Source organism: Phocoena sinus, chromosome 8 (genome assembly GCF_008692025.1).
Source record: "Phocoena sinus isolate mPhoSin1 chromosome 8, mPhoSin1.pri, whole genome shotgun sequence".
In the NCBI taxonomy this organism is placed as follows: Eukaryota; Metazoa; Chordata; class Mammalia; order Artiodactyla; family Phocoenidae; genus Phocoena; species Phocoena sinus.
In genome coordinates, this window is record NC_045770.1 from 33,576,472 (window position 1) to 33,589,042 (window position 12,571).

The 12,571-nt window shown below is 34.3% G+C and overlaps 1 protein-coding gene across 1 annotated transcript in view; it reads right to left on the reverse strand.

Annotated features, from left to right (window-relative positions):
- Positions 1-1,182: 1,182 nt before the first annotated feature.
- CNTN5 (contactin 5) overlaps positions 1,183-12,571 on the reverse strand; it is a 1,462,970-nt gene continuing 1,451,581 nt past the window's right edge. The window contains exons 24-25 of the mRNA XM_032640142.1: positions 5,758-5,926; positions 1,183-1,539 (exon numbers count right to left, since the gene is read on the reverse strand). Of these exons, the coding sequence (XP_032496033.1) occupies positions 1,436-1,539; positions 5,758-5,926 (273 nt within the window). The 3' untranslated portion in view covers positions 1,183-1,435. The remainder of the gene's footprint in view (positions 1,540-5,757; positions 5,927-12,571) is intronic.

Here is a 12,571-nt window from a genome sequence, read left to right on the forward strand (position 1 = left end):
AATCTACCTTTTGTTCTCATATTAACAACACCTGTAAAATGGTAGTTTCTCCAGGCTATTTTTTGGCATATGGCTTTGTAATAACTATCCCTTCAGGAATCTTCTTGGGTCTAATGTGAACTCTGGCATGTTCTCATACTGGTTAGAATATCTGTAAAATATCACATAGAAAACTTTCACCTCACTTTCCGACAACTATCTAGGATCACTTAGGTTCAAGTTGAGTCCTCAAAGAGCAAATGGGTATTACCTCCTAAGCAGTGTATGGCTAGATGGACTAGCTGATCCCCTGTATTGAGGCCATGTTTCCACACACTGATTAATTAAAAAAAAATCAATTTATCCAAGAGGTCCTCTTTATTTTAATAGTTGGTAAGATTTTATTAATGGCATGTGATGCATGGAACTCTTTAAAAAAATCAACATTTTTTATGCTTGAACCATTTTAATCCATAGACTATCTCTATGCAAAATTACTTGCAGAACAGATTTTCATTGTCCTTAAAATTATTTGCAGTTAGAAGAAAACCTTGGGCCTAATTCAACACCTTTTTTGGCAGTAGGTGGGGAAATGGGGAAGCTGTGTCCCATATTCATTTCATTTTCAAGCTAGCACCCTTAGCAGCATGTCAGTATCTTCAGCTTTTAGTGATCATATATATATTTTTTGTGACTTTATATTTTGTTATTAAAAATAAACATTTACTATATTTGCAGCTAGATAACATAGTACTTGATGAAAAACAATAGCACTTCAGTTCATTTGGACTCACTTTCTATTTACCTTGCACTAATGTAAATGGCTTATTCCCTATCCTAATAACTTGCTCTAGGGATGCATATAGAATAGCATATTGACAAATTTTGCTATTTCATGATACAATCATACAATATTTTCTGAGAAAATTTTTGTGTACTTATCCTATAATGGACCACACAGTTGAAGTATTTTTTTTTATATCTCCTGCTGCTTTGTCAATTGGAATAGTCAGCCAAAGGAAAAATGAAGAACAGTAGACTTGGAGTCTTAAGCAAATTTTTCATTCTTAGTTTTGTATTTGTGTTTGAAACAGATCTGCTAGAGACCACTTGCTTAACAAATGGATGGCACACACTCAGGGTCATCAGATATAAAGTCAAATTCCAACATACTAAAAAAGTAAAGAATACATTTGACAGAAATTACCTTTGCTTACAAAATTTATTACGTACAATCTGCATATTTTTATTGGACCAATAACTGTCCTCTCCATTTACAAAAACCAAAGAGAAACCTGACGGATAAGTAATATTCCCCCCAACCTCCTCTAAGTGCAACATGTGTAGTTCCAAGTTTTTACGCTTATCTCAAGGTCCTGGGTCTCCACTTACATTACACTCTATTCACTGCTGTTATCAAGCTAAAGCAAAGAAAAGCAAATTAAGTCTGTAGTTTTCACCAAGAGGTTGAAGGAATCATCAATGCCAAAAGCAACGTTACTGATGACGAGGACGTGGAAAGAGTGTGGAGGGTTGACTGAGCACTAGTGATTTTCCCACCTGTGGAAAAGAGAAGCATTATATGGACAAAATTATTTTGGTTTTGCCTGAGCTAGAAAAGAGTTGTTTTAGGTGTGTTAAGATAAATGAATGCAACATCAATCCTCTTTCTGATGACAGCGTTCCTTGTGCTTATGAAACAAGATATTATCTGGGGTTCTCAAGAGGTATATGGAGGGCAGAAGTGTATATGGAATATTGTGTTAAAAAGGCTGTGTCATGTCAAACAAATACACCTCATCAGGAGATTCAGTATAATTTTCAACATGATGCACTGATGGAAAATATCCCAAATTCCACGTATGAAAATAAAATAATTTCTATAGTGCACAGTTCAGGAAATGGAGTAAAAATAATTAGCAAAAGTTTGTGGCAACAAGAATTCATAATTTATTTTTTTTATTTTTTAAGTAAATTTTTAAATTTAGTAATAAAATATTAATTTATTTAATTTACTTATGGGTCCTTGATTGATTTGACTGTTTCAATTGAGCAGGTTTAAATTATAGGTTCTCATGCCAAACTTGGCAAAGAAAAGGCATCTTTCATTAATCTTACCTCTACTCAGGAGAAGTTCTTCCTTCTTGAGACAAAAGCATTGTATACAGTTAATGTATTAGGATGGTTGCTTGATTAAACTCACTGATTTGAATGTATTAGTCTGAAGAAGTTTTGATAGCTCCATAAATTCACAAGCTAAGTACGATCCTTAGACCTAACTTCAGGAATGTTTCTTCAAGCCAGAGGTCTTTGGAAGTATCATCATCATGATTGATATTTAATGAAGGCTTATTATATGCCAAGTACTGTACAAAGCCCTTCATACATGTTATTTAATTTGATCTTCACAACATTCCTATGTAGTAAGTGCTAATATTTATCCTGGTGTTGCAGATGGTACCAGGGCTTAAAAAGATTATAGAAACTTGTTTAGAGTCATTGAGCTAGGTTTTAGTGGAAAGAGATGCTCTTATATGTTGTCTCTATTAAAACAATGATTGGCCTTGATTAAAACCATGATAGACTAATAATAAAATGCATGAATTGATTTTTGGAATTATTCTTCTGTCATGTTATCCTCTCTGACCAAACTGAGTGTAACAGGATTCTGGGTGTGATTTTTGTTACAGGATAGAGTCTAAATTTATTTTTCAGATGCTTCTTTAAGAGCTGAAGAAACTTTTGTTTGATAAACTAAACATATACACACTCTAAAAGCAGCAATCTTCTTTCCTTTGAAAACTGTTACAGCTAAGGCACTAATAAAAGCTATTATTCAACATATTGGGGAGTGTTACATATATTTCAACTTGTACAAAATGGGGTCATTGTGAAGTGCATGGCCACACGTGAGCTATAAGAAAGGCATGATGACAAAGCCTCACTGGAGTGATATGTGCATGCTTAATAAGTGACTGTGAAAACATTCTTTCTGTTTATTTGAGAGTGGCTGCATCCTTGTTAAGTCAACTTACATTACATTTTTACAAAAAACCCCTCACTTTCATAATGCTAAGTAGGATCTATATCTCAAATTCCACATAGAATCCACAAAGCAAAAATAAGCTATTTCAGCATAGCAAAACAAAACAAAACAAAACACAAACAACAACAAACATTGGACTAAGTTCTAGTCCCAGATATAAAACTAACTATTTCACTTGAGCAGGTCATTCAACTTCTTAGGCTTTTGGTTTTTGGAAAAAGATAAGAAGGAAATCAATCGTTGCTCATGTTTTATCGGTCTAAGAAAATACCATGAGATTTCACTTCATTAAAACTCAGGAAATGGGTTGTACTGGCCAAAGTGTTTTATTAACTAAAACATGAAAGTTGATACATTTTTTTTTATGGAATAGAAGTTACAAGTTAATTAAAATATAAATGGGAGAATCAAGGTGTTTGTAAGTACTTTCAATCTTGGGGGTGATATTATTTGGATGATACTTTAGAATCTGATTTTGTTACAGTTGAAAGGAATTTTGGAGAGTCAGAGAATAATAAAATACTTAACTCATAAGTTTGCTAGGAGAATAAAATAAAATGACATATAGAAAACAGCTAGCACAATACAAAGAACATGACCAGAGTGCAGTAAATGCTCTTTGTATTGTTGTTATTAGAAATTTAAGACTTATCAAGCAGGCAGAGAGTTGTCATCTTTTTCACTTTTCAGAAATAATCATTAGTTCTTCAATGTGCTCTTGAAAATCTGAACATTTCAATTGTGAATGAATCAGTGTAGAGACATTATTACCTTTCTTGCTCTTGAAACTATAATTTTATAAATAAATCATAAAGTGTATTAAATATTGTGTGGCCACAATGTATTTAAGTTCTCAGGTCTTTTCACCTGAATTTCTGAAAAAGTCAGATTTTCTGTATCGTGTGATTTTTATTTTTAAATATTCATTTTTAAATAATTTTAGATGCACAAAAAGTAGTGAGAATAAAATAAAGAATTCATCCAGATTCCTTAAATGTTTATGTTTTATCTTCTTGCTCTATTATTCTCCCTATAAATACATACGTTTATTTCCTGAAACATTTGAAAGTAAGTTGAAGACATGATGTACCTTTACCCCTAAATACTTTAATGTGCAGATCCTAAACATAAGACATTTTCTTGTATACCACAGTACAATTTTTAAAAACAGGAAATTAATGTTGATATAATATTATCTAATTTACAGACATTATTCAAATTTATCAATTGTCCCAATAATGTCCTTTATCTCATCTTATATTTTTATGCAAGAATTTACTTACCAAGTATTATGGCAACAGCTTTTCCTCAAAGTTTCAGTCTATCATATTATTTTCTCCACTATGTTTTCCTTCTATCTCACTTTGTGGCATCAAATAACAATCATAAGAAATGCCTCTGGTCTTAACCTAAGTTGAGCAATACATTGAATATAATAAAGCCACATTCAGAGCTCTACAGAATATCATTGGATACTTCCCTTTAGGTTGATGCTTCTGCTTGAGAATGACTGCTCAATAAATAATATTCATAATTACCTATTAATTAAATGTACATTAAACATTTTTATACAAGGCCTTAATAAAAATTGCCCAATATTTTCTCAATGAGACATTTGTTTAATGAAATCTTTTCCTTTCTTTTTTGACTATCTCAATGAAATGACTACTTTCTTCTGAATTTGTAAAAATCTCCCTTTCTTTAATCAGTTTTCTCTTGCTGGTGTAATAATGATGGCAATGGGGTTGAATCCTGGTTCTTCTACTTAGTAATAGTGTGATCTTAGGCAAGTTACTTAAATTTTCTCTGTAAAACAAGAATAATGCAACCTACCTCATAGATTGTTAAGAGGATTAAATAAGATGATGTAAGTAAAGCACTTATGACCGTGCCTTACATATAGCAAGGGCTCAGTCAAAGCTAGAAATTATTAATATTGCTAATAATAACAATGATGCTCAAATAAGTTCTAGAGATCTAATATATAGCATAGTGATTGTAATTAACAAAACTGTAATATATACTTGAAAGTTGTTAAGAATGTAGATTTTAAATGTTCTCACTACAAAAAAGAAATAGCAGTTATATGATGTGATGGAGGTATTAGCTATATTTTTGCAATAAATCTGTGTACATATTTGCAATATACAAGTGTATCAAATCAACTGTTGTACACCTTAAACTTATACAATGCTATATCTCAATTATATTTCAATAAAGCTGGAAAAAGAAAAAAAAACCCAAAACAAAGATATTCAATGAAATTTATAATTTATTTTGAAATCAATAAACACAATCAAATTTTAATTTAAAAAGCATTCCCTTTAAACTTTCCTGTCCCTCACTTTCCATTATCTAATGATAAAGGCAATCATGACAATAGAGAAATGGGTATAATATATTAAATTAGTAAAATACTGGTTAAAAGCAATATTGAAAAGCACAAATGACCAGCAAGACAATACTTGAGATCAGGATAGACAGGGGAATTTCACAAATAAAAATATTTTAATGAAAATGTTAACTCTTTTCTAGATTTGTAGAAATTCCACAGTTGTGAGTGGGCTGCCATGGTTTGTATTAATTGGAGGATCATATAGCAAATCAGAGTAAAATAAGAGAAACTTCAAAGTCTCTGAATTATGCAGTCCATCGTGTTAATTTTGATGAGTTTTACATCATCTTAATATTGTTAGTGGTTATCAAATTAAGCCTATTGTGTCAAAACTTACCTGAATATGATGAGACCCTGATTTGGGAGCTAGCGGTTCCATCCCCTCCTTCACTGCATGCTCGAACTTCAATAATATAGACTCCAGCATCAGGGAGTGGGACTACTGCTTGAGGTTTCTGTGTTTCAATAATTTGACTGTTGCTGTGACCCTCTTGCCTATAAAATACCTGGGAACAATATCAGATGTTTAAACATTTGATATTCAATCAAGGATTTCAAATGTTTATTGACTGCCTTCTGTATGTCACATTCTGAGCTAGGTACAGGGAGCTTACAGCTTAGACAGATATGTAAGTAAATGCAATGTATGTGTTATATGCAGCAATGGAATATACATAAGGGGCTATGGGAATACAAAAGAGAGTTTAATTCTGTCTGGTGGTTTAAGGAAGGTTTTTAGGAGAAGGTGATGCTGAGTTAAATATTTAAAGATAAGTAGAGTTCACCAGTTGGAAAAGGCAGGAAAAAAAGTCTACAAAGAGATAAGAGAAGATTAAAAATACATCTAAGCAATAAGAAAGCAATAGCATTAGAAGACATTTGGGAATAGTGAGAAATTGAGGCTAGAGAAGTAGGTAGTGAGGGGGCAGATCATTGAAAGTCTGTTATTCCTGGTTCTTGAAATGAATAGCATTCTGAGGGAGTACTCAAAGCTGTCATCTTCAAATCATTTGAAAGGAGTAATCAGAAAATTTGTTAAATACATCAATAATAAATCCTTAACAACATAGAAGATAGCTGAAAGCTTAAAATTATATTGAGTATTTTTATTTTTACTTTTGTGTTTGCCTTTTGGTAAATTGGCATTTGGATATATTGGGTAGCCAAGTTAAGTGTTTTTTGACATCTGTCCATGGTACTAGAATTGAACATGTATTCATGGCAAACAGAGTTTTATAACTACAGATTAGGACACAGAATTATCCTGTGTTTACAGGTCAGAAAACTAATGTCATAGAGATTATATGATTTATACAAGATCATACGGCTAGCTGTAGAAGAAACTGCATTGGAAGATTAGTATTCAGATGATCAGTTCAGAGGTGTTTCACTGTATTATACTGTTTCTACTCATTTGCCCCCAATAAACTTTGTGTGTGTGTGTGTGTGTGTGTGTGTGTGTGTGTGTGTGTGTGTGTGTATAATGGTCAAGTAGCAGCAGTTAAGATTTTAAATGCATTTGCATTGTTTCATTGTTTTAGTGCTTTTATCATAATTGTGAGTATTATGATTGCTTTGCATAATGGAGAGAACAGTGGCTTTGCAGTCTCACAGATCTGGATTCAAAACAATCTCCTACAGAACAAAACAAAAAACAATCTCCTACACATTCCTGTCTGAGCAAATTTGAGCAAGTTACTAACCTTTCTAAATCTGAAGTGCCTGTACTGTATAGTACAGATAATAACACCTATTTCATGGTTTTGTTAGGAAAATGCATGTAAAACGCCTAGCACAGGACCTGGTAAGTTGAATAAGAGAAAGCGACTTTTTCTGTTGCTATTATTTTTCCTTGTCAATGGTCAGTATTTCATTTGCATCATAAAAGATGAACTTCCTTGGGAGACTAGACAAAAATTTATAATACTTTTTGTTTATTAAAAATGTGTTTTGGGCTTCCCTGGTGGCGCAGTGGTTGAGAGTCTGCCTGCCCATGCAGGGGACACAGGTTCGTGCCCCGGTCTGGGAGGATCCCATGTGCCCGGAGCGGCTGGGCCCGTGAGCCATGGCCACTGGGCCTGCGCGTCCGGAGCCTGTGCTCCGCGGTGGTGAGAGGCCCGTACCGCAAAAAAAAAAAAAAAAAAAAAAAGTGTTTTGAACTTGAACTAACCTACATACAAGAAAAAAATACTTTAGAAAAGTAATATTTCATATATTGAAGCATGCCCGTACTTGATCCTCCTTTCTGCATTCTGGTAAAGTATGCTGCCTCCATTTACTTTATCTTTCATGGATTTAAATTTACTTCGGAGTCTTGGGAGAGAAGTAAATTCTCTGTAAAAGTATAAAATATGTGCAATAATTCTATCTACTGAAATTCTTATAGGGAAGGATGTCATAGGTTTAACATAGTTGGGAAGTGGCAAGAGCAACATCAAATATTTTACTGGGTATCTCATGTGAGTTAGGCACAGTGCTATATACTGGAGATTCATCAGATTCATGAGGGGACTATATGGTCCCCTCATGGCACTTACAGTCTAACAGTGGAGACAGATAAACAGTGCAATTGAGTGTGCTATGTGCTGCAGTAGGAAACATATTTGCTGCTATAGCCATGTACAGAGTGTTACAGATTTGGGAATCAGAAACATTTCTAGGAGGATGACTATTGCACATTCTTTTGGCTTTAAAAAATGAAAATTGTATCAGAATTTATGCCTCTCATTTTGACTGTAGCAGCATACTGAATTAGAATTCTGTTCATCCACATGAGGTAATTAGAAAGCAAAATTATGGCAACGAAAAAGTATGTAAATTGGTGAGGATTGGCAGGGGAGTGACTATTTTAGAGGACGTTGTTATTATGGTTCAATAAATTACAATTCTTATGACAAAGAAAAATGTAGTCAATAACGCATATCTAATGTGGCTGTAAAATCCAGAGTTGAAGAAAAATGTGTGGATCAGTTGAGATTTAGGAACAAAGGTAAAGGCAGGAAAATATCAGTTAATGGTAGCAAAAGAAGTTTGAGATTAAATGTGGCTTTAAACAATACATCCAGGGAGATGTAGTGCTATGAGTCAATAAGCAGGTATACTAAGTGAAAAGATACATTAAATTAATGGTTAGTCTTGCGTGATTTAGAGAATCTTTGCTCATTTTAAAGTACTGATTTAGAAGACATGACTACGAATGAGAAATATGAGAAGGTTAAGGAGTTATCAAGACATGTCAGAAATAGTTATTGACAGTAAGAAGACCAGGGAGGACTTTGAGAATCTGGACATTTATAAATTGGAAGTTGCAATGATGGCTATTTCTAGGCATAAAGAAAATTGTCTATTGTCAAGACTATTCTCAAATTCTACTTAAAAAACTTAGCCAAAGAGATGATCCTAAACAAAAATTTAGTGCAGTCCTGTTATTCTCAAAGGCATGATCTAGAAATGGCTAGTTTACATGTCTGATAGTAACAATAATGGTGTGAGTGTGCCTAAAAATATAGCAGAATAAATTTTTGCTAGTTTCACCCACAAGTGTCATTGGAAGGATGGATCCTATTAAATGGAAGGGCTATTCACTTGCTTGGCATCTTGGGTACAATTGTTCTTTACAAAAGTGGGTGAGGAATCCAAAACCCCAGTGGCAATGGGTGGATGAGGAGGAATCAGCAAGATAGTAGAATCTAGGTGAAAATAAGGTGGGAGGCTCAAGTACCAGTGAGAAGCCACAAGCTGTAGGGTGACTCCAAGGACTTTTAAGAACAGGAATTCCTATGGCAATTTTCAGATGTTTGTTTGTATGCTGTGCCTTTCACTCTATCTCCCACTGACATTTCCACAAAGTCTTCCTTGTATATGTATATACTTGACATTATACAAGCCATTTCTGTTTTAATCTTTAGAAAATATTTTATGATGAAAACATATAAGCATAATCAAATATAGAAATGATGGTATAAACCATTATATATGGGTCTTTTTAACTTGTAGGGATCACAGGAAAGAGGCTGAGTCCCATATTTGGAGTAAATATAAGATAAAGTAACAGCTGTAAGATACAAGAAATCAAGGAGACCAGAATAGGCACAGACCTTAGGCTCCCTGAGAAGCTGGAGAAATATAGGGATGGACTTCAAAGTTCCACAGGCTGTGGAATACAATTTCAGTTCAAGTGTACCTATATCTCAGGAGTCTGGCAGGCCCTAATTGATATCTAAATGGAATAAACAAACAAAAATTTCTGTCTATATTGATGGATCATATAACAACTAGTAAGCTTTGAGCCTGATTTTCCCCATACTCTCCCTAGCTCTATAAATACCAGAAAGTAGAGGTGAGGGAGAAGATGTATGGTGAAGAGGTCGTATATCCAGGAAAGGATATTTCTAGATATAGACAGAAAAATGAGACCCTGTTTTCTTGATATGTAGCCTGAAGCCCTTATCCTGAATTCCCTGAGTGCTTTTGTCTTCTGAATGGACAGAAGTCTGTCTTGGTGGGGAAGGGGATATTTGCACAAGGGAAAGCATAGCCCCTGGATATTTAGCATTTATTTTCTCTTTCACTTAAGTTTAAGTCTGTATAAGGAGAATAAGGTGGGGATAAGATGGCTGTTTTACTTTATAATCTTGGTAAGTTTCTTTCACAGTACAAAGAAAAAAAATTCTCCATTCTCAAGATCATTAAGGAGAATTATGGCTAAATATACTTTAGTTTTGTTATTGGCATTTCTTTGGAAGTGGTAGTAACAGACATAACATGTGCCAAAATTAGTAAGGATTCTAGATTCAGACCCCAAGCTAGTGGAGTCATAAAAACAAAGTTTTCTTCATTTAAAAATACTTATTTGGGAAAAATAAGTTAAATTAGGAAATTTCTTTGAAGTTTTTGTTCCACTTTCCTGATTTTATATATATATATATATATATATATATATATATATATATAAAGAAAATATGCAGCTAATCTGAATTGGGAAATGTAAAATAAAGTCAAATATTAAAATGACCTGAAGAAGTGATGAATATGCTAAATAAACTCCCAAATTTGACTCATATTTTTAGGTGGGAAGCTATTTTGTTTGAGTGGAAATAATTTGTAGCCATGTCTACAAATGACAATTATTTTCCAGCATTTTTCTTGTTCTTCATGCTTCTATTCCTCTTGCTTATTAATAGAAGCTGTGATATCTTAAAAGTATTACTTTTAAATCTGGAGTTCTTAAACAAAATCCCAAGAAGTCCAAGTTCTCTTGGACAGTCTCAAAGAGCAGTGAGAAATTTCAGTACTAGCGAATTCTATTTATCTGAATAGATTCAATTTTAATGTGTTTCCTGTGACACTGTCATATATGGTTCAATTCCATCATTCTTTCACTATAATCTTGGTCACTTTTGAAGTCCCTGATAAGATGTTGTGGTGGGGAGACCTTCTTTTTCTCTTAACACCTTTGAACCAAATTTCCTTTGTTATTGTACCTTTCTCTGGTAATATCTTGTCCTTATGTATGTTGCTGACACCTCAATCTGTGGAATCAAGTAAAGGAGTAAGATTCATGCTTCCTTAGAAAATGGGTTGGTCTAATTCCAAGCTCTGCTGTTTTATCTTATTATCTTATTTTTTTTTTTTGTGGTTTATTTTTTTGAGAATAAATTGCATCTAGTATATAATATCTTAACTATAAAAAGGAATAGTTTAATGGATTATTTATGGATCAAGCCTATGGAACAAATCCATTTTTCTCCATATTTATCACATTTTTTTTTTTTTTTTTTTTTTTTTTTTTTTTTTTTTTTATGCGTTACGCGGGCCTCTCACTGTTGTGGCCTCTCCCGTTGCGGAGGACAGGCTCCGGACGCGCAGGCTCAGCGGCCATGGCTCACGGGCCCAGCCGCTCCGCGGCATGTGGGATCTTCCCTGACCGGGGCACGAACCCGTGTCCCCTGCATCGGCAGGCGGACTCTCAACCACTGCGCCACCAGGGAAGCCCCATATTTATCACATTTAATCATTTTCACAATCTGGAAAATTTCTAAGTGAGGACGTTTTCTTAATTCATCCATCTTAAACTGGACTTGATATAAAACATGGAATATACAATCCCTGCACTTTAAACCTCAGGCATTAACTCCTAGTTTCCAGCTTCAAATTTACATACCATGTATATTTCTAGTGATATCTTTTGATTTTACAAGCAAAGTAACTTGGCCAGGACAAAAAGTTAAAATAAATTTACTTTCCTTTTGATATTGCAATTAATTGTGGAAGTTCTCTCTTGCCCTGATTAGCAGGAAATCCTCTACTGCAAATTTTCCAAGAATCTCAAGAGGCAAACTTAGTCTTAATACAGCAAGCTTACCTCAAATTACCTCATGGAAAGAGAAAAAATTAGTGTGTTGACATGTCCCTAATTTTGTTAATTTTTTTTGTGACAGCCACACACAATTATGTTTAAAAAGATGGGGCTCTTAAGAGTGGTGCCACTCTTGGTCTGGCAGTAGTTTTTTGGGGATGTAGTAGGAATCAAAATCTTCTCCCTCTGAGTACCATAGTAGCCACTCCATATTTGTGTGAACCTCCCTCCAGAAGGTACAGCTCTTTCATTGCATGCAGATCCTTGCCTAAGGCTGCAGTAGTTCTCCTCCAACTCATACTTAGAAAAGGGGGCTCCAAGCTTGCGTCCTTTGGGTTCCATCTCTTTAGTAAATATTCACAGCTACTGTTCCTAATCATATTCCTGTACCATTATGCCTGTGTCAATAGAAGCTTTCATGGTTAATCACCTGCCCTGTGAAAACCAGACCTTCCCAGGAGATTCCAGGCTCTATGTTAAGCCTCAACCATCAATCTGAAGTCCCCTTTCCCTCACAGGGCACTTTGTGTCATTCCTGCCAGTAGGTCTCTAACTGGGGATTAGCCCATACATCAGAAGTTCTAATAAGGTTTAGTTACAAAAGAACAGGCTTTGAGGTCTCACTCCATTTGTTATCAGCAGAGTCCTTTCTTAGGAACTAGATTTTCCTTCTCAGGGACATAAGGAGGTGAGACCATTTCAAGGAAATAAAAGAAAAAAATCCTCTGTCAACATGTACCTACTTGTCATTATTTATACAACTAAGATGGACCATGTTAGTGATTACCCCCTC